General features: G+C 39.3%; 1 protein-coding gene across 3 annotated transcripts in view; it reads right to left on the reverse strand.

Annotated features, from left to right (window-relative positions):
• PELI1 (pellino E3 ubiquitin protein ligase 1) overlaps positions 1 to 22,873 on the reverse strand; it is a 47,506-nt gene that overhangs the window by 20,632 nt on the left and 4,001 nt on the right. Inside the window, exon 2 of one of the 3 annotated variants that reach the window (XM_068940643.1) lies at positions 13,306 to 13,469. The exons of the other annotated variants lie outside the window; for them this stretch is intronic. Coding sequence (XP_068796744.1) covers positions 13,306 to 13,360 — 55 coding nt within the window. The 5' untranslated portion in view covers positions 13,361 to 13,469. The remainder of the gene's footprint in view (positions 1 to 13,305; positions 13,470 to 22,873) is intronic. 3 annotated transcript variants of the gene reach the window in all.

The following is a 22,873-nucleotide window of genomic DNA, read 5'->3' on the forward strand; positions in this document are numbered from 1 at the left end:
GAAGGGGAGGTGCATTACACAGCACCACGCAAAGCTAGTACTGTCAAACTAACTTTTTGTTCATAATGCTTAACACAGCACAAATTGCAAATCCACATAAGCAAGCTTCACTGCTAAGAACAAGGTTAAAATATGCCTTTTTCTCTCTTCTCACTCTGTACACCAATGTTAATCTCCAAGTTACACTGTGAGGTTGTGCTGTTCCGTGATCCTGTCACATGCATGAAAAAGTAAATTAGGGAACTCCTTGCCATAGGATAGTCTGGATAATAAAAATGAACACAAGCTCAAAGACACTGGACTGTTTTCTCTCAAAGGCTACTAAGCACAAAGATAACACTTTTGCTCCAGAAGGCATTGGGTCACAAACTGCTGAACACTGGGAAGAGCTTTGGAGAAGTATCAGTACACGTGCGTTCCCTTATTCTGCTCTTCGCTAGGCTTCCACTTCCGGCCAAAGACGACACTCTATCGAATACAGATCTGAAATGGTATGGTCACTCTCATAGCAGAGAGATCACCGAACTGATAAAAGCAAACCACCCCTCCCCCCACCACCACCACCAAAAAATCCCCAACTACTTTAACCCAAATCATTTTCCTAATGTTTGTGGGGTTATTTTGCAAGCCAGCTGTGCCGATACCACTGAAAGGACAGGAACCTCCTGAATCAGTTACATCACTAAAGCCAGAAACTCACCCAGCCACATGTAGATTAAAGTTTAGCTCTCCTCCCTGCCAAAATCAGCTTTCTCACTGTACCGGCACATGAACCTAGTTTTTCCACTGATAACTATTAGAACCTTAAAACACCACCTTTCATTGTGCTGGAAGAGTGATCTAATCCCATTTTTCCTATTACCCTCAAGTATTTTATTCGTAGCCCTGACCTACACAGGGTTTATAGTTTTTATTCTGTTTCAACCAAGGCTAAGTTTTGCTGCTGTTGTTTTTAATGTCAGGATTGTATTAGTATTGCTTAAAGCAGATATGGCCACATAGGTACAAAAGGTGCTCTATACTGGTGTAAGCTACTAAAGTAATAAAGTTACTTTGATACAAACACTCTTAGGTTGTACTATTCTTCTCACAGAAGTTATAACACTTCAGTTGTACTGTTTTGAGAATGGTCAGTCCAAAAAGTAGGACTTAGATTAATTTGCTTTTAACAGCTCATTTATTTTTGCGTTTCAGGTACCACTGTTCAAAGTCCAGGTCAACATACCTGTGGGACAGTTTCATGTTGCAATCACAGAAATAGTTACAGTGCCAAAATATCCCAAGCTAATTCAGGTTCTCACAGCACTCTAGCTGCAGCAGCAGGGTTCGGTGCAGACTCATTTATCCTAATGAGCTACTGCAGATGGATACACCTTCCAGTGTTCAACCTAGCTTCCCACAGATGCCAATCTTCATCTCAATATCCCACCTACTCCCGTATCAGCGACCCAGGGTATTCTGGAGTACAATCTTCTACTATCAGACAAGTATACCACATATATCCCCTCTTCATAGCTGATCATGCCCCATCTTAAAAGTAGGGTTTGTTTGGGCTTATTTTGCCCCTAGCTGCACCGTTAAGTGGCTTTTTCAGAATCTCACCCTACTGAGGCTTTAAAGACTTTGTTTTCCAGTCTATGCTTATTCACAGTCACGTTCTATTCATCTGTTCTTGTGTCATTGTCCTTTACTTTTAAAGGAAAGGTTTAATGATTTCCACTCCACCTGCCATGCCCACACAAGAACTGCTCTGCATTGGGCACTGGAAGCAATAGCCTTACGTGCGCTGTTGCCAGCCAGGTGCCCAGCTGTGCCCTGAGAAGATATGTCGCTGACCACGCCAGATTCTAAAACCCTCAAGCCTGTAGCCCAAGATATCACTGCTAATTTCATGAAGCAATGCTTAACTGCAGGGGAGGTTCTTTCTTTAACAACTTCAAGGCAAGAACATGATGATACACCCCTTTATATCTGACTCACAAGCAGATGCTGTACAGTTTGATATAATTACATGATTTCACATGACATTCAAAATGAGCTTTGAGGAGGAATGCATTTCTAGTCGTATCAGTTAAAGGACAGCCTTGCCGATACGGACAAAAGCCAACGTTAGGTCCTCCAGAGCGCAGACAGCTAAAAAGTCCGAGTGGCAAGATCTTCATCCTGGTGTTAAACTGATTGATATATTAATGCTAAAATCCAAGAAGGAAATTTTAAAAATGTCTTTGTTGATCACTCCATTAAATAAAACAGGCAGGGAATGGAATAAAAATCCCACATAGAACAAGCGCTTGAAATTGCTGCACACAGGAGACAGAGGAAAGGAAACTGAAAAAAATACTGAGATGGCGGCAAAAAAATGGAGAAGAGGATCTGTAATGGCCCTAAGGGGAAGTACTCAGTACTGAATGGATATATGAATATACCCAGCTCCCAGGAAAAGCCATCTAAATTTTTCAGTCCACGGCCTGCTTACGCACTATACATCACCTTACCTCTGTTACTGCTGAATCCGTGGTTGAACTCTGATCAAAGCCAGTGATATCAGAAAGAGACAAACTTTTCATGCTTTTGGAAGTATTAAGTCTATTACGGGGTCCTCGGGAATCTAATCAAGGGTGCATGGGGGGAAAAAGAAAGGGAAGACTGCTGACTGGCCAACCCCATTCTCTAATTAATCTTTCATTGTGCTATGTCACATGTAATCTCTGTGCAAGAAGTTCCTATTCTACATAGCTAAAGTCATACTACAGTGTTTTAAGGAGATTATAAATAGGGGGAAAGCAGCCTGAAGCCAAGAACATGCTAATTAGAGTATACAATAGAAATGTTAATCAAGTAATCTTCAGGAAGAGGAGGAGGGAAGGAAATGACCTAATCCCTTGCACTACTGCATGGTGCCTAATGAGAAGAACTAAAATTCTTTTAAGGGCCAAGCAAACAAAGATCCATTGTTGCATGTACAGCTTCCAGGGAAGAAAACGCTTTGCTGCGTCTCAAGTTGCTGCAACAAGTAGAAGGTTCAATTTTTATGATATCTTCCACACGCTACCACCTCTGGAACTGGCAAGAAAGACCTTTTTCTCAGCCTTCCTGTAAATTTATAAGTTGAATCTTAGATTCTCTTTGGATAGAGCAAATTCTACTTCACAGTGGATTTGTCACCTCTAAAGCATTCACTACCCAATGACCACAGTGATCCTTGGGTGACCGTGGAGCTTGTTAAACATTTGAAAGTATAAGACCCACAGCACACCCTATGTTTTACAAAAGCTTCACAAGAGAAGTGCTTCCTACTGAGCAGTTCAGTGCTAACGCTATAGAGCTGCATTTACAACAAGGATAGGTCAAATAAGATACTCTGGAATCAAAGTGCTCTTGAGACGGTCCTTCGTTCAGCTTCTGATGCTTCAGGCTGTTCTTGAGAAGTGCTAGAAGTGCTAATATCTAAGGCTGAAAGGATTATAGGTGAGGCATCATCTGAAGAAAATGCATTCATTTATCCATAAGGTCAAACTGATGTCAGCCATCACAGAATGCTAAGTCAGAAACATGCAAATATAGTTGCATCAGTCTTCTTTCCAAGGCAGTAAACTTTGACTTTTCCAGGTACCCAGAAACAGCTACTGTAAAAGATTTTTTTGTAGTTCTCCAGGAACATTTCCTGATCTTGTAAACCCCTCCAAGCCAAATACTGTATCTGCAAGTTCGATTAACATAGGCTATGCACAAGCATTTCCTAAAATAATTTTTCAGCTGTGGTTCTCCTGACTTTTCTGAATAACCAAACCCAGAGATTTACTAAAAGCTTCAAGCTGCTCTAGTTTTCCCCAAATTAAGAAATAGAGGCGCAATTCAAATTCATTTCCAAGATGTATTTTTTTCTGCTTGCAAAACTTTTAAGGTACCTGCTAGCAGAACTAGCTGAACCTGCATTACCTGCAAGCTTTCATTCCTACACGTTGAACTGTTTGACCAAGTACTTCTTTAGAGAAAGTTGAGGCAGTAGTCACTAGCAGTGTTATACATCTTTGTTTCATAATTAAGCTAAAACACTTCTCAGATTAGCAAAAAAAGGTCAGAAGCGTATTCAGTTATAGAAGTTTAGCTGACATACTGACAGTTCATCTCCTTGCGCTCACTCTCTAGGAAATAAAATCTGAAAAGGAACAAGATTTAAGAACTATTCATTCAGTATAGTTTTTATTCTCTACTCCCACACCACACAAATGGATATCCTAAAATAAGGCAATTGTTTTTTAATTTAGAAAGGTCTTGAAGCATGAAAACCAAGCTTAGCCAGGAGAAAGTTTCTCTGCTTATCCTAAATTTTTCACCACCCTGTTATTACACTCTTGACACTCACCATCTCAACTGTAGGTAATCTGCACTTCCAATAAAAAAAAAGCGTGCTGGGTAGCCTCCACCCTGCTCTCCTAACCCCTGCATACGAGCCTTCCATATATGAACTATAAACTAGGTTATTTTGAAAGTCACATGCCCTCCTGCAATTCATTATTCTTTTAGAAGACAACTAATAAATGTATCATCTCATCGTATGGATTCCTCCTCCCACCTAACTTCAAACTTTGTCCAACCTTTATATAAGGTCCAAAACCTGGGCCTTTCTAAACATATCACCAGCCACATTTACACATAAAAGCATATGACCTACATACCTCCGGACAGCTGTCAGAAGTTTGTCCACTGTCTGCAAGCCAACTGTCAGTCCTTTATAATGGCCCGATAGGCTAGGTTATAGTCCCAGACATAAGTTCAATGGCTAGTTTAGTACTTAAGTTTTATATATTTTTGACATTCAAGTTTGCCTTTTGAGGGCTATTTTAAACACTGTTGTGTGAGCTCAGGTAAAGGGCAAAGCTTACTTTAGGCAACAATGCAAAAGAACAAGAACTGATTATGTCGCAAGATGCACTTTCTAAGAAAGGTGTATTAAAAGACCTCCAAATACATTGAAAGCTGTCTCTTAATGAAAAAGGTTAGCCAGTTTTTACGATTATTAATACACTGAAGATTACATTAGCACAACCTAACTTTCTGTATGCTTAAGTTTCCATGTTAATAGCCTTCTACAGCCACCAACTCAAACAGGCCTCCCCCCAGCCTCATGTTTCCTTAGATCACCTACCAGTTCCTAGCCTGCTATCGTTCAGAGAGAAAAATCCCATACTATTTGATTATATCATCTTTTGTTTTCCTTTAAAATCCCATGGGCAATGCATGACTTAGCATATCTAAAGAGCAGCAATACTTTACTTCCTACACTTCTAATCCAATTTGGATAAGAGGTTTGCTGCTTATAAAAATAAACAGGCAGTTGCACTTGAGAGGATGTAGCAACCATTCATTTACCTCTGTGGGCACTAACACCCAACACCACAGAGGTCGTTCTCAAACAGCAGCAAGAAATCAGTGCTAGGGATTCTATCCCTAAATTTTACTCTTCGGGTCAAGCCAGGAATCCAATTTCTTATTTGCAGGTGCAAACAGAGCTGGTGGGCACTCCTGGCTCTTTTCCACAACTCGAAGTGCAGCTAAGCTTCAAAAATTCTAGTACAGCCTTTTTTTGTGGCAGGAAGAGAAAGAGAAGGACAAGACCTCTAAGCTTTTCCTGAAATTACTTGTAATCAAAAAACAGAAAACAAAACAAATCCCACCACAGTAACGTTTGCATGAACACACTGGCGGGAACAGTGGCCCAGGCTCAGTAAAAACTACTATGCATAATTTTTCCATGGGTAACATTTGGCATCATAGTGGGTAGTCTCACCAAGAAAAGCAGAGGACAGAACGCCTCAACCAAGGAGATGGAGATAAGATGCTCTATTTCTTCTACAGAGACTCAAGGGGCTTTGGTCTGACCGTATAGGCCAGTTTTAATTAAGAGTTAGGCAAATTGTTAACATTTGACTTAGAGTTGGAAAGCTTCCAAATCTACAATTTGCTAAGCATACACAGGCAAATGATGTTCACTTCAAACAAAATAAACTATCCAACTGAATACAGCAACTGTTTTTTTTTTTTTTTTAAAATAACAGTTAGCATTGTCTTCAGTTATAACCAGAAGAACTCTGAAGGTATTTTCAAATGTGTGGTTCACATAAAACCCCTTTTTAAAATATTAACAGATATTTTTGTACCATGACAGTGACATGCCTTTTTTTTTTTTTTTTTTAATAACCACGCTCTTGAGAATCTCTATTGATTTTTGTTATCTAGAAGAGAGTATGTGGCTGAGGAAAACATCATCAGACAAAAATCTAACATATGAAGACACAAGGAATTTTAAATTAGTAGCGTTTACGGAGACTGAAGGTCACTGTAGTAAAGCATTCTTTTCCAGCAACAGTCAAAGCATGCACCCTATTGCTAGACAGCATAAAACACACCGCAAGTAGTTTCAGGGGCTACACTTACAATGATGGTAAGTAATGTCACCAACACTAATGAAGTTACATTAGCAAGACAGCAAGTTTGACTCTTCTTAGTATTTCTATCAGTAAGTCAGGAAAGTGTTCCTGAAGACTAAGAGAATTACACTCTTCCTTGATCCACCAAGGATAAAATAATTTTGTCTGAATGTGAACCTTCAAGATCTGGCCTGGAATTTGATAAAATTCCTAAAGTTGAGGGGGGGTGTGGTCATAAATTCAGGACTGTGATGTTTTCTCCACTTCAATCCAGCCTGCTGTAACAGTTTAACATGAACCAAATGGCTTTCTAGAGAGAGCTAATGCAATACATTGCTCATCATCCAATACAGATTTACCTATTTCCTACATAATGTTCTTAAGTAAAATACTTGGAGGCTAGTTCAATAAATTTGTCTGGATGAAAAAAATCCAAAAAATAAAAAACCACCCACGTGCTTAAAGTTGTATCATAGCTAGGCTTCTTTTCCTCTGTGGATACCAGCTCATATTTCAAAGTTGTCTCAAACTAAGTACAGATGCGTTGTAACACATTAGGATAGATAATGAATTAGCATATACATTAAGTAAAATCCACATATCTTTGCATATCTGAGATATGCATGAAATGGGAAAGATAAATGCAGAAGTCCTACATCGGCAAACTCACTGCTACCTTGGTGCTGTGGGGTACATCTATTTGCTGAAAGGCTGGGTTCAATAAGCAGTGAAGAACTGTAATTCACTCTCAAAGAAAAACCCCTCCGCTCAGGAAACAGCAAGTACAATTGGGCAAGTATACCAATAAGAGCTTACAGCCACAAAAGTTGCAGCTTTGACAGTAACATTACTAAGTAATTTTAAAATAATAACAGACGACTGCAGGAATAAAGTAGTACTTCACACAGTTTTGAAATTATTTTCATATGATTTACAGCAGGCACCTTTTATTAACCAAAGTGACTGGCTGATATCATGCAGACTTCTTCCTTCCTGAATCTTGAGAAAGAGCTTGACTGAAGCCTCTACTCTACAGTGTGTGTGTGCTGCAGATATCCATGCAGGCTACTAAAAGAATAGTGTTTGGACATCATCATCAAGCGCATCTCCGCGTACCACACAAGTCCCATTTTTCTCTCGTAGCAAAGTTAACAGTAATCTAGCATGGTGGAGCTATTTCACTTGCTCTGGTTTTAGCCAGCCATTCAATGCCAATTGATTCACTGCAGAAAATCTGACTCTTCCAAAATAAGCTTTGCAAGTTTTTTTTTTTTTTTTTTTTTTTTTTTTTTTTTAGGGAAAGACCGCCCCTCTCAGAGCTGATATTGCTTATGGACATTTAAAATTACTAACAGCTGTTTCATATGAGCACATTTGTGCCTCACTCACACATTCATAAAGGTTTACAGAAGGCTGCTCGCACTCATTTTGTTTTTTATCATTACTCTCCTGCTTAAGGATGTCTCGTCATCCATTTGAAGAGAAAGAAAAACATCATGCAGCAGAGGGTATGAACAGTCATAAGCAATCAAGTTAGCACTCGTTAAGAAGCTACTACCCAGACTCAGCAGAGATGTCTGACCACACTCAAGCTCCTAGACTAATGCAAATTCAGAGTGAAGAAAACATTTAAACAAGCCCATTCAAGTAATTAACCATACAACACATACAGCAAATAAGACTGAAGAACTACCAGTACTGTAAAGCCAACATAACCAGTCTTGGCACTAAAACCAGAATGAGTTAATAAAATATTGGGCAGGTGGGACAAAGGCTAACAGTTTGTCAGGCAGATCAGCTGAGACAACAGGGTAAGTTGCTGCCTTTGCAATAGCCAGCATGAGGGCATTCCTCAATGCAATTCAGGAACAGGTTTTAGTTAGAAGCTCATAAAAATCTTCCAGCACACTCGGTCAGACTTTGGCAACTTCAGCACCAGTTACAGAAATAATACATATTCACTAAATATTAAGCAAACAAAATACTTTCTCTGGCTTAACAGCCACTGATGTATTTCAAACTCTGAAGTCATTCTGTACTTTTAGCATTTCACTGACAGGAGCACGTGAATTTTACATGTCCCCAAAATAAACCCTGAACTATATAAATAAATGCTGCAGATAGAGACAGGATGAATTTCACTTCTAATTAACGTTTTGGATCTAGCTTTCAGGTAACAGTGTGATAATTTCGTGCAGGTTGTAGGGGAGACACACAGCGGCAATTTGGCATGGAGACCTCTTCCAGCTACAGCACGCAGGACAGCAGATTAAAGGGCTTTGTCCCATTTGCCTGGGGACATTTGTAAAGCATCTGCCTTCATTTAAGAAGCTGTGCTTGCACCAGAGGGTTGTTTTTCATGTTTGTTTCCACTACACTGGTGACAAAAACTTCTTGGTCAGAGAAAATAGCTGAAAAAAAGTTCAGCAGCTATGAGGAAGAAGAGTAGATTGGGATGCCTGCCCCTATTAAGGACTGTTTACCCATTGTGACAATAACCATAGTTACAGTACAGGACAATAACCAAGATACAGCCTTACTTCAAAATTGATATATTCTAAAGGATACACTGCTTCGTCCCTTGCATTGGGAACATTGGTATAGCTCATTAAACCCGTAACAGTCATTCCTCTATTCTGATATGGTACACACTCCTTTAGCTATTAGAGTACTATTTTGTAGGTAAACATCCATTGCTGGAAAAAAGACTTTACTTGAATGATGTTTGTAAACATTTTACAACCAACAGGAGCACTGGTAAAGAACACTCAAAAGGCTCCAGAACTGACCGTTCGAGCATTTCACAGAGATAGGAACAGCAGGGTTAACAAGGAAAGCACAGTACCACCAGGTATAGCCTCCAACAATCTTGGAAAGAAGTGGAACAGAAAATAAGCAAAGGAAGTGAGCAAAGATGGTGCTGCCACAAGCTTACCCTCATGTAGTCTGTCTTTCATCATATATATTTTTTGTAAACACCACCAATAGGACAGACAGAAATACTGCGAGGTCAGTAAGGCACTCAACAAATCTATGAAGTACTATCCACTGGATGGAGCACTGCAGAACCAACATAATGACTACATCAGATCAAATAATTGTTTCACATGTGTGTTTTTCTTTTAGCAACCACTTTCAAGCTAACTGAGGCTTTTTTCTTTTTAGACAAGGCAAGCATTTCATTTTTATAGCAGAAAATTTAAAAAAAACACACAGGCAAAGACAAAAAATATCTTTTTTTAAAAGCCTTCACTTTAAAACCAATCTGTGACTTGAGTATTTTTATGTTTAGATTATGGTTTAATAACAGGGTAGGAAAGAACTTCATATCAGTAACATCAGATTTACACCTGTTTATTATCATATTTAAAATCTAATGAAGTTAGAGCACCCATCTCATGTTAGAAAATGAGAAGCAATTAAAAACTGAAAGTATTTTTTTAATGCTTAAGAGCAAGATACAAACATCACAGCAAAAGTGCACAAACGCAACTGTTTACACAAAGCTTCAGGCACAAAACTCGTCCAACAAGAACGTTCAGCCACAGCTGAACTCCACAGCAAAGCACCTACAGAGCTAAGCACTAATTCTGGAAATAACTGCACATTCTTAGTTTTGCTAGTGAGAGCTATTTTTACAGCTTATATTAAAACTAAGCATGCCCATACTTACAGGATGGGGGTTTTTCAGAAGTCAAACTGTGGAAATAACAGTGCATGTATACTTGTTCTAGGTCTTGGTTTTAAGGACAGGATCAAGCCAAACATTAAAGGATAAAAGTTAAGAAGTTACTGGGTTCCTCTTTATTTCTAGACCTGTCTTTTGCACATCACCCTCCATCATTCAGCAAAATAAAGAGGTCAATACAATCACATTAACTGATTTTCATCTCAAACATCCTCACATTATTTACTTTTTTTTAACTAACAGATTTAAATTGTCGGGGTTTTTCTGAAGTTACAGTAGGTTGATTTTTCCTTAACTTCTGACATAGACATCTACATAAAAAGAAAAAAATTGGATAAAGAGAAAAAGAAAGGCTAAAACACCCAGCCCCAAAAGAATACAACTACGGCTATACTCACTGAAGAAAACAAGACTTATCTTTAGCTGTGGTACACACAAAGGACCAGAACCTAGAAATTAAGCAAAGGCAGCAGAGGCTTTCCCACAAAGGGGTGTCAAAATATTAAAATCAAAATTCTCACTGAAGTGGCAGCCAAGAGAAACCAAAGATCACAAGAAATACTTTTTCGTGAACTGTGACACAGATTCTCTTTCCTACTATTAAGGCACTACATAATCTAAAACAGCTCCTACGTACAGGAGAGAGCATCCTCTGACAAAACTTTAGCCTTTAAAATAATTATTTGCAAGCTCAACATGCTCCAAATATGTTTAACTTTACTCTAATTACATTTTTAAAAAGTACTTAACAGCCTATCAGTTTAGTCCAGGGTGGAATACTGCAACAAGATCCCTTTCCTTAAGTGTCTTTTTTAAAGTGTGCCAAAACCATTAGTTAAAAGAATAATCTAAATAAAGCCATTGTTAAAAAAGCTACATCATACTATGGCTGGAATGGCTAAGGAACTGGTCAGGGAGGAAGGATTATTTCCTGGCACAGTAATGTAGCAAAGAACTGAGTTCTCTCTCTCTCTCTCTTTTTTTTATTTATTATTTTAAGCCTTAACAATGTTTCGCAGAAATAAAATTGAGTTTTCTAGTTCATCTGTTTAACAGACGATCATCAGCAGGCTTTGTTTCTAGACATACTGTCCAAAAAAATTCAAGTAAAAGCATATTTAGAAAGGCAAAGGAATTACAGTCCAAATTCTGTTCTTGTTCATCCACTGTGCCACCTCACCAAACCTGATACCTGAGCTCAATTATGTAGGTACAAGTGAGGATTCAACTGCACAGAAAGCAACCGAATTAACCAGCGTAAGCAGGATCACTATCAGCCTACCTAAACAAGACTGTACTAGAGCAGATCTGGCCTGTACGTGTAATTTAAATCACCATTCTGATTTTGGATAAGCCCCAGGCATTCAGAATAATTGCAGTGCAGTCTGAGACAATGCTCAGTGTCAGTTATAGCATTTAAGTTTTGGGTACTGTTTGTCTAAAGAGATGAAGCCTCTTAAGCCATCAGCTTTGCTAACAGCTGTGTTCCACACCTTTTATAGGACAACTCTCTTGCTAATGCTAAAAGTCATGAATATTTTGGCTTATATGCAAGTACTTGAGCTGGAGAGGTCATGTAATGCTAATCATAGCTCATTAGATAGAAATTTCTTCACTGCAAGATAAGACTTTTGAGTAGATAAAAGAAAGTTTCCAGTCATAGTACTATTAAAGCTCTAGACCATTCTCTTTATTATCTCTTGGGATTCACCTTGAAACTTAGTGGCAAAGTTCAGTAATTTTGAAATGAAAATTCACTCAGGATAGAAACTTGACAGAAAACCGAGAGGCACAATGGAATCCACAGCTACCCAGACACTAAAGGAAGCATGCAATATGAATTCAAATCAGACAACTTATTTGAAATAAGATGAAGTGCAGTTTTCTGTACGTAAAATGCTTCAGGCTGTTAATCACCAATACTGACTGCTCATAAGCAATTTTAAGACTTTGGCAGTTTAAACAAAAATAACAGCCATTGAAGTAGCGATACCTTTGATCGTGAAAAACAATATGATTAGCATCTCCAGCCTATTGGTGCATCTCGGCACCGATCCACCAAGGTCTAAAATAAAACTGTAAATATTTTCAAAGCTGTACGCCTAAAGTCACTACTATTAACCATATCCATTGTATTTGAGGTGGTCTTCTCGGTTTCACCGGCACCGATTTGGTATGAGAACTGGTCCAAGCGAGGAAAAGGTGATGCTCTTGCAACATTACTTTGGTGTAAAGCAAGCAATTATGAAAGGAGGCAGCAGCTGTTGCCCTTGAACAAGACGACTGAAGAAAAAGAACAAGCCCGAGATACACTCATAGACAAAGCTACTGAAAGCAAAGTAAGAATTTTAAGCCTACCACATTAGAACAAGGGTAGTCAGTCTATTGACAAAACATAACATTCAATTTTTTCACCTCCTAGAAAACTCCTGCAATTAAATTAGTTTCTCTCTCAGGTCAGCGAGAAGAGCCAGCTCACAAAATTCTGGGCAGCAGGTTTGGAGCAAAGAAGGGTGCAGGACTGCACAAATTGGACCCGGGGAGCAGGGCCATGTGTCTACACAGGCCAGGGAGAGGGAGGAGCAAGACATCTTTCAGCCCCAGTGAAATACTGTACTAGCTCAGCGGCCTCTGGAAACACAACCTTCAGTAGAAATCCTACATTAGGGCATAAGAGTTTACAACTTGGTACAGCTTAACAGGCATCTCATTTTCACATAACCATTTGTGGCCATGGTTTTATAAAAGTTGCAGGTCGTTACTGCAGAGAGATATCCAGTGTCAGAGAGACACGTCCAATGAAAAATTTATAACGTTCTCGCTCCACCTATTTTAAAACAACAACAACAACAAAAACACGTTTACAGAGCATAAATACAGTTAAAGATAGTAAAAGCAAGGCAACACTAATATCGTTTGTATTGTTTTACATTTATGCTTCCAGCAACTAATTTCAACCAAAACCTTAAGAGGTAAATAAAAGGCTTACTTCTAAAGGAATTCTAGAAGGGGTTACCAAATCGGACAGTTCTAATAGATGCTCAGAGCGCATCTATCAGCCGCAGCTGTTGCCTTTAGATACACATTACAAGTGTCACTAGATTTGCTCTTCAAATTTTTTCATCAAGAGAAGTTCAGATGCAAGTAGAAATGTTTGTTCTAAACACTGTGTAGTTATAAACTCACCAGATCCAAGAACTGCGAGATTGTAACCGCACTTCCACTTGGATTTACGATACATAATCAAAAGCCGCGCTCACAGCGAGAAAATGACCTGTTGATGATGGTGCTGTCAACAATGGGTTCAGATCAGTTAGCTGCTAGTGTAGACAGGACAACATTTTTCAACACTGTGAGAGAAAGCGAGAGTGAGACCATATGGTTAAGCCCCATCCACATTAGCACCAAATGGCTAGCATCACCAATTGTGAATTGTCAGCGGGGAGAGACAGAGGTGGGAAAGGTACCTGTTGGTCATAGCCACTGTAAAGAATTGTTTCTCAGAGATTTATCAATGTTGGCTCAGTGTCTAGTAGAATAAACACATTCTGTTAATAACATGTCTTTCAACACAGCATATGCTTTGTGTTCAATCAATATTCCTAGGACAGAGCAAATCAAGTACTCGGTTCTCTGAAATTATTCAATAAGTACAGTTACCAGTCAGTCTGTTTCAGCATGCTCTACTGAAACTCTGAAACTATATTCTGTAATTATACTAGGTAAGTCTAAGTTTTATGTTTTCAAAAAATTGACAACGCCAGGTAAGTATTGTCAGCAGATATCCTGGCCTCATGCTGTTCAAGATCATACCAATAGGAATGGAACAGTTGAATTTAACTTGAAACTCCCTTGAGTACTGGGGAAAGGGGGCAGGGGGACGGACCTGGACCGGATGATCTCCAGAGGTCCCTTCCAAACTATGTTATTCTATGATTTCATTGATAAACCACTAGCACAAAGGCATCAGCTCTGCGTGAAAAGAAAGGAGCGCTGCATCAGAGAACTGTTATTTATCACCTATTCTTGTGAGCTGTAGAAATGTTTGCACTTAGTTGTACTGCTACCGAAACAGGACCTCATGCCATACTTAAATAATCTTAAGGGAGGATAAAACATCCCTGCCCCCAAAAGCAGCAGTCCTGCCCGTTGTTCTGCGTTCAGATGACATAAGATACTGCACAAGCATGGTGTCTGCAGGTTCACACCTCGATCTACTCCTTAACTTGATTTACTAGGTCCCATGCAAACATCTGAGCACAAGGCAGGAACAGATAGTTGGGGCTACTTTTCAAGGAGATGTGTTCCTTTACAGAAAACTACCAAAAAAATTGTTTGCATGCATAGACTAATTAACAGTGGGATGATAGGAAACAACGTTCATTCTACAGCAGCATTTCAAAATCAAACGCTGCTTTTAAAAACAATGGTACATTATCACCTATGTTCTTCACTTTGGAGTTTTGTTTTCTTTACGTTCACTCGTTATTCAGTCTTGGTATTTTATTATGTTCTGCTAGGTAACAAAAGCTACATTCATAAGCAAAAGGAAGCTTAGTACAGCAAAAATTTTTATTAGCATGCCTATTAAGAGTTAATACTTAGTTTATATGAAGGATGTGTGAAAATTAAGCATGAAAAGCAGCATGGTACTGCAATAAATTTAAATTTTCAAATTCTGTCCCAGTTTCAAAAGCAAGCTTGCAACAGCCTTTTATTCTGTCTTTACCAGGTTCAGCCATCTCCTGTAAATTTTTCCATAGGGCAATTATTCTATTACAGTTTTCGCTGTGCTTGGGGGTCTATGACTCAGAACAACTAGATACACTAAAGGAGATTTCAACTTGAGAGATGAAAAGAAAACAAGCGCTGTCAGCCTGCTCAGTTCTGAAGCGTGACAGCAGAAATTCCCGTTATGAGAAGGGACACCAAGATAAAAATTACCAAAACATTTTTGGGAATCAAAAATGAGACACAGCTTGTCCACCAACATTAATGTAAGTTACTTCCATAACAAGCTGCTATAATAAAACTTTCCGTTGGGATATACTAATGTTAACACATCTTAGGATCCAGTTGCAAGAACTGCTCTGCCAGTAACTCTTGCAAACTAGTCATTTGGCTACCCGCTGAGAAGGCATCTTCTAGTACTGTATGGCAAATAAGCTGCAGAAACAGAACAGGTCACAACAGATTCCAGCACACAGGTGTTAAGTTGGGATGAGAAGATAGGAGGATGACAGAAAAATACAGTTTCTGAAGAGTTTGGGATGGTATGTGACTATTAAAACCTAAGTCATTCTTCCAAGGACTTGCCATTATTCTTAAAACTAAATAAAACCTGCACTATGCCTGAGACCGGACAACAGAACTTAGATGCAAAGATATGCTCAATCCTTAGGCGTAAGGGTTGGGCCAAACAAAAACCCCTGAGGTGCCCAGGCTGAGCCTACAATGAAGACTAACTAGAAATTCCCATATATTTCCACTGCAATAACCACTATTAATAGTGATTATAGAACTCCTTAGGATTTTTAAGTCTCTCTGTATCAAGAGACTCTTCTATTCCCCATTTAGGTGAGTTTTTGAAGAGCTAAGCCACTTTACTCCAGCGTCACTAGCAGAAGGTGGCCATACAAAGCAGAAACCAGAACAGACTAACATTTAATGAAAAAGAGGCACAGTCAAACTAGTAAAAAGAGCAGGGGGAGGGGGAAAAACAGGCTCCTTTGAGCGCCATGCTCTTCCACAACAGCATAATGGAAGGGAATCCTGCTCTGCTTTTACGGCTATGAGCCACCTGGCCAGAAGCCATGCTTATACACAGCTACTTGGCCCTGAGGGTTGAAAATAAAAGATGAACAGCCAAAATACGAAGCCAGCAGATTCAGCTGTCAGGCAGGGATCACCAGACCCGATGACTGTAGTGTTATGAACAATCCAGCCCATGCTGAATGGCTGCTTGCACTATACCCTATTCTTTCTCTCAGTCACTTCCTTCCTCTCTTTGTCTACCTACCATGACTTCTACTTGTGCTCTACTTCTTTCCCTTACCTTTTCTCTTTTTGTCTATTCAGAGACCAAGGTCTTAGAGAGAGACTTCTATTTGTACAGTGTACAAGCACTGCAAAAATGGAAGCTTGCAGAATTTTTAGCATTGGGGAGAATACGATTAGCTGATCCCAACAGTCCTTTCCTGTCTCAAACATTTATGAGATTCAAGCTTCCTGAAAGGTATTTGATGGACTTTGTCTACAAAACTACCCTTAGTCACCGCATACCCATCAGTATGAAAGACAGGAGTTCACAAATACTTCAGTGTGCCGATTTATCTTCTACAAATTGAGAGTCTGGCCATTGCAGGTCTGATCTATCGTTCTCACCTAAACAGTCCCTAGCGACACAAATAAGGACTGTCAAGATCATTACCCAAAAATCTGCAGGGAAAAGAAATTAAAACGATAGCAGTTTGGATGGAACAGCTCTAAGAAAAATCAATAGTGGTAGCTGTAAAATCTAAAATTAAAGTAAGTCTGGTTTTGATGCTTTCAGTACACACAGTACATTAAATTTGGCATAAGCCCAATGGAACATGAAGTACTTGGGGACAATGTCTGCCAAGAGCTAGGAGTATAGCACTTAGTCTTTAAAGAACAAGCAGAAAAGCTCAGAGCGTTTCTACTTCGTACATCTGAAAAAAAATTAAATCAAGGTGATCTTTCTGAGGGTATGTTTGTATTAAATCTGACTGGAATGCCTTGTGAAATACTGAATTGAGCATATGCCGATTGGCAGTGAATCAACATTTGTCATTCTAAAATCTGTTCCACTTGTGACAAAGGTTATGAACAAATGTAATACCTCCCCATAGTAGAAAACATCGTGCTTTCTTCCTAATCATCAGGTTTGTCTCTCAAAAAAGTTCTGTGACATGACCAGTCCCTTAGTCACCTTAAGATATACTTCTAAATAACTGATGCAGGATGGAAGGTTTGAACTTAAAGAACTCACACTGGCTGCACTATCAATTTATTCACCCAGCTTCACGTTTGTTGTACTTCATTAGCTTACACACCTTAAAGCAGAACAAGATTTGATTAGTAACAAAATACTACTTTACATTTCTATAGCAGCCTCCAAAAGTTAACAAATTAAGCATCAACGTACCTGCAAGTTCCTTCCCTTTGGTAAAATAAAGGCAGAAAAAGAAAGACAAGTCTAAGACCCAACTGGGGCTTTTATGATGCCATCTATCATCCCTGCATATAGGGCTCACCCCCCTCCCCCGCCAGACAAAGTAAAATAAAAACACCCATCTCCTGGTTGAATAGGATAGTGGAGAACAATTCCATCTTCATGAGGTTTCTGTGATTATGTATGGGAAGGCTTACCCCTCCTTCCCCCCGATCTCACAGGAATTCTGGATGAAACATATCCATGTTGTCTTAAAGGCCAGTCTAACATGTTGGCAAAGACGACCACAGTCCCACCCCCGCCTTGGAAAACATTCTTTGGGGAGCAAAATAAGAAAATACAGGCTATACTATACTTGACATCTGTTTAGAGGAAGACAAGGAGACTGCTTGTGCCATCTTACTTTATTTGTAAGCCAAGCACTACGTGGACCTTTAAAATTGCCATTTGTTTTTGATGACTGTAACATTTTGGAATATAACATCAACGAAAGGGACAGATAAATCTGGTTATTACCCCTCCCTATTAATAGCCATAGAATAATAGCAACAGGCCTACAATATTTGCTGCTGTGGACTCTAAGAGACTGGAAAAGGCACTTGCTACACATGCCTATCAACGGGATAAGCTCTTTACTTCCCCCCTCAACTGGACCCTCTTGGCTGTAAGGTTAAGGTTAACTCTTCCTTTATCCTCTGGATCAGGTGTCTATCTCTGCTTCTGTTCAGACTCTGAACAACTTAATTGAGCTCCTCTCCAAAGTCACATGAGTGAAAGATTACAAGAAGAGTACTTTAACACTTTTCCTCTCTAGGTGGGAATTTCCCTTTGCCGACTAAACATATCTCACAAAACAGTGAGAGATGAATAGTTATTTAAATGAGAAAAAAATTAAACAGCATATAGATATTGGCAGAAAAAAAAATCAAAAGTAGGTGCTGTTACTAAATCCCTTCCCCCCCCTCATTTTATTACAGCATCCTCATGGTCCTTCCCAGGCAACAGTGACATTTACAAGTACTTGCTCTGTGCTCATATTTGCTGCTCAGAGAGCCTCAAAGTTAGTGCAACTGGCCACAGTACTGACTGTACAAATATGCATATATACAAGAAGAAATACATGCATAAAAATAACAAAGCTACCCATGCATTTATCTGTTTGCAAGACCAAGTTGAGTTCCTCAACTTTAGCAGGTGGCCGACTGCCTCAGCAGAGCGTCGTTCTTTTCACACGCTGCTGTCCTCACCACAGCACACTCTGGCCCTCTGCAACAAACCTGAATAGCTCAAAAAACACACACACGCAGTAATACAGTCTTAAGCTTAATCAGCTGCCAATAGTTCATGCTGCACTAAAGGGGAACGTTCTAGCCTAATGATATTTTACACCCACCACATACAGTACCAAATGAATGCTAAAACAATTGATGTGGGCTATCAGCAGCATAGTAATTACCCTATTAAAAAAGATCAAAGAGCAAAGATCTAGTATGATGGTTTCTCCTACCACAGGAATCAAAAGGAGACACCGGACCATGAAAGTCAAAGCAGGAAGGAGTGATCAACTGTCTTCAGACTACTACACATTACAACAGAACTTGCATTGAACTGGGTCTGCCAAACCCAGAGCATAAAGTGCACAGTTACATAATTGCTCACCAACTCCAAGAGATGCAGGAACAGCAGATTGGACCAGAAGTGCAATCCTTGCCTAAAGGATGGTCAGCACCATCATCACAAATTTGCCTAAACATCATCACATGAGAAAGGAAAAAAGAACCAATGAAACACCTAAGGGCCTACTTTTGGGCCTTCTGATTCTCTGCACTACATATCTGAAAGAGTAAGAAAAACGTTTCGACCTTATTTTCCCGTTAAGAAGGAATTTTTACTGAGCGTCCCTATACATTTCAGGGAATTTGAGCTGGATCTCTCCCAGGCCTCTGCTGAAGGTATATCAAAAAAAAAAAAAAACCCAACTCCTCACCCATGCACATAATAGATGAAGTTATGTGTTAACTAGATGACGTCTTACAGTTTTTTTTTTTTAAACTATCTTCTCCCTTCTAAATATTCAACCTCTGTCCATCACTACTAATGTTAAAAATCTTTCTTCAACCATCCACAAACAATATTGATTAAATAAAACTTACTTCCAGTGCAAGAACAAGCGGAAAACATTTTTCTGGGTGAAAAGTGAAACTGAATTACAGTAAGTTTGATTATGGACGTGGAAATAGTGAGAACAGTGAATAACCATTTCCTGTATGTGAGGAAATCTTCCTGTTTCAGTCAGAAGTAAGATTCTGACATCATTAGCAGCATGTCACATTCTCTTTTCTAAACTCAAAGTAAATACAAAGCACTAGCCTACCGAAAAAGAGGCAGATTTAAGAGTAAGAACATCCTACTTGAGGTACTAAGGGTTGAGCCTACTGTATTCCCCTTTGCTTTACAACCCGAGTTTAAAGTCCTGTTCCATTACCCATTAAAATACAGCAGTGAACAAATACAGCAACTCAAATACCTAGATGCATGTATTTTCTTCCATTTTAAGCATTCCTCAGAGAATTTTAAGTAGCTCAGGGAAAAAGCAAGCTACAGCCAAACAAAGAAAAAAAATACTAGTGGGAAACAGAGGAACTGACATATTTTTAGAATTAGCAGTTTATCCCAAGAGGTGCATTACAGAAGGAAAACGAGCAAAAAGTTCTTTAAAAGGAAGTGAATTACTTGATAGTAAGCCTCCATATGTAATGCTTTTCAGATTTTTTCCCCTAACCTCATAACAAATAAATACTTCAGCTACACGATATGACAACAGAACCATTACTTATTTTCCCTGTTGAACTTTGTGTTAAACCACTACTAGGGCAATATTTATTCTTGCAAAAGAATATCGTAATGAAACATAACTGCTTCAGATTAGTGGAAAGGATATCAAGGTAGCATCAGACAAACTCTCGGTATAACATATTAACGCTTAAGAGAAGAGGAGCCTTGAGATTTCTTACGAGTTCCTCAGAGACCACTTCTATCATTTAACATGAATAATTTGTCTTAGAACAGGGAAAATACAGATGAAATATTCAAGTTTGCAAGATTTTAAAATAAAGACGCTACTATTTATTACTATTCATTACCTTTAAAAGTCGAGGCAACTCAGGGCAGAGAAAGTAAAACACTCTGGGGCAGATTTACAACTGTCAGAGAGGTATGATCTTCATGCAAGAAAAGGACCTATAAAATCATATGCTCCTACATCTACTATTGCCACTAGTTTAATGTCCTACAGCGTCCCAACGGACTTGAGGGTTGCTGATCACTTCTCAGGCAAAGACGACCAGCTGGATAGAAGCGTCTCAAGCCAGATCTAACCCAGAGATGCCAGTTTGACTACCCTGACCCAAGATATAATTGAGACAAAATCCTCCCAAATCCTGCTGACCCAGGGGAAGGGGTTACCACCCTCAGCTCTATGCCACCACTCCTACTCTCAGACCAATGTCTGCTAGGACAACCTGGCAGAAATGCAGGAGAAACTGTCTCAACAGCTGCTGCCCCTAGTCACTCACCAGTCCATTCTCCACCTCCCACGCTGGATGTTATCACCCTCTCAGTTTTACCAGTTAAGTTCTTCTCACTCCTTTATTATTTTTGCTGGACCAGATTAGACAGCTGTCAGAAAATTAAGCAAAGGCACTGAGAAGGCAAGCAGGTCAGGGAGAGATTCTTGAATCAGATCAAAGTTTGCTTTCACTATGCCTCCAGAACACTCTTACAGGCCTCGAGCTCCACCATTGTTCATGGCAAAGCACACACTGCTCTTAAAAAGAGAACAAGTCAGTCTTTTCAAATTTGATTTCTGTTCCCGACCGTGCCTCTAAAGACAAGAAAAGAACTATCCCAGCTCATGAAAAAGTATTTTTAAATGTTGTAAAGAAGCCTGAACTGTTATATAATTACAAAAGTATTACGTACTTGAAAGATAAATGGCTAAGTACATCCAAGCAAATGAAACAATTGGCAGTGGAAGCAATAATCAATTACGGCGGTCTACTTAAAGAAAATTTGGGCTAAGTAGTTTTTTTTTTTTTTTGAGTCCTATCTCCAATAAACCATCACCCAAAGACCCTTACTCAATAGTTTGCTCCAACCCCATATCTTACAAGCATCTAGAAAGTATTTTGATGTATCCAATTTGCTTTAAAAAATAAAAATCAGCCAATATACAAAACATAGCACCCTCTAGTAGGCTACTCCAATTATCAATTAGCTCAATAATTAAAAAAAAATTTGCAGATCAGTTTTGGTTTAAGTTCACCTAACTTCAGTTTCTTCTTACTGGATCTTGCTATTCATCTGTATGCTACACTATGGACTTGTGTACAACGCATTCTCAGCCACTACAGCTAACATTACAGAACCACAAACAGAAACGCAGCATTTAGTGACAAACATTTTGCCAGAACAGCCATGCTATCTCCCCGAACACAAACTAACAGGCTTGGCAAAAACACTCTATCAGCCAAAGCTTACCTGCATCAGGAACCTGTTTAACTTTATCAATTAGACAGTGCAATTGTTCCCACCGACACATACATGCCCACCCTGACCAGTAGAACCAGACCAGCACCTCTCTGGCCTAAATACCCCGGTAAAATTAAAAACCTTCTCCCAAAAAGAATGTTTTTCTCCCTTCTGACAACGTTTATGCAATTAAGCTGCTGCAAACAGGGTCAGCACAGAAAAAAACATCTGGTTGACATAACTGTATAGCCAACATCAAGGGAGATCATAATAAGAGCCTTTTCAACATACCCCGCTGGTGAACATGAAAATAATGCAATATGAGCATGAACTGAACGAATCTTCTTCCCAACAAGAATATCAGTATGGGGACAGAGCAAGAGGTTTTGACTATTCCTACTCTGACCTTCCATCCTATTCCTATTTACCTTCAATCAGAACTTTAAGAGTGACTACCAGCCACAAGTTCCTGAAATGGTGGCCAGAAATGCACTGCAAGGTTTGGTTCACTCCATTCTCAAGCACAACATAAATTATAAATCCAAAATTTACCATTTATAGAAATACTATGGGGACAGTCAAGTGACTATGATTGAATTCAGCAGCATGGATTAGGAAGCAATGTCAGCAGCTTAACTTTTTTTTAATCTATTCATGAGCTGAAGCACGTTCCTACATGGCAAAGGCTGCAGGATACCATCAATCTTTAACCAAATGCTTCCACCTAGGTGCCTATGCTCAGTCTGAATCAAGCCAACTGGGAATGCTGCCCAGTTCACACTTGAGCACATGTCCTCGAATAGTATCTCTTCACAGGGTATTTTCCTAGCACACCAGCCAGGAGGCACTGCTGAAGCAAGACCAGTATTGATGACCACCTACCTTCAGCATAGGGTACCAGCAGAAGACAGTAAATTTCCCTGCACCTGCTTTGAGGTGGCCTAGACAGCCTGTCACGCTGGACTCAATGAAATGCTTTTCATGCATTTGTGACTACAAGATAATTTCAAAACAGTCATTTCAAGTAGC

The sequence above is a fragment of the Struthio camelus genome, chromosome 3 (genome assembly GCF_040807025.1).
Source record: "Struthio camelus isolate bStrCam1 chromosome 3, bStrCam1.hap1, whole genome shotgun sequence".
NCBI classification, from domain to species: Eukaryota; Metazoa; Chordata; class Aves; order Struthioniformes; family Struthionidae; genus Struthio; species Struthio camelus.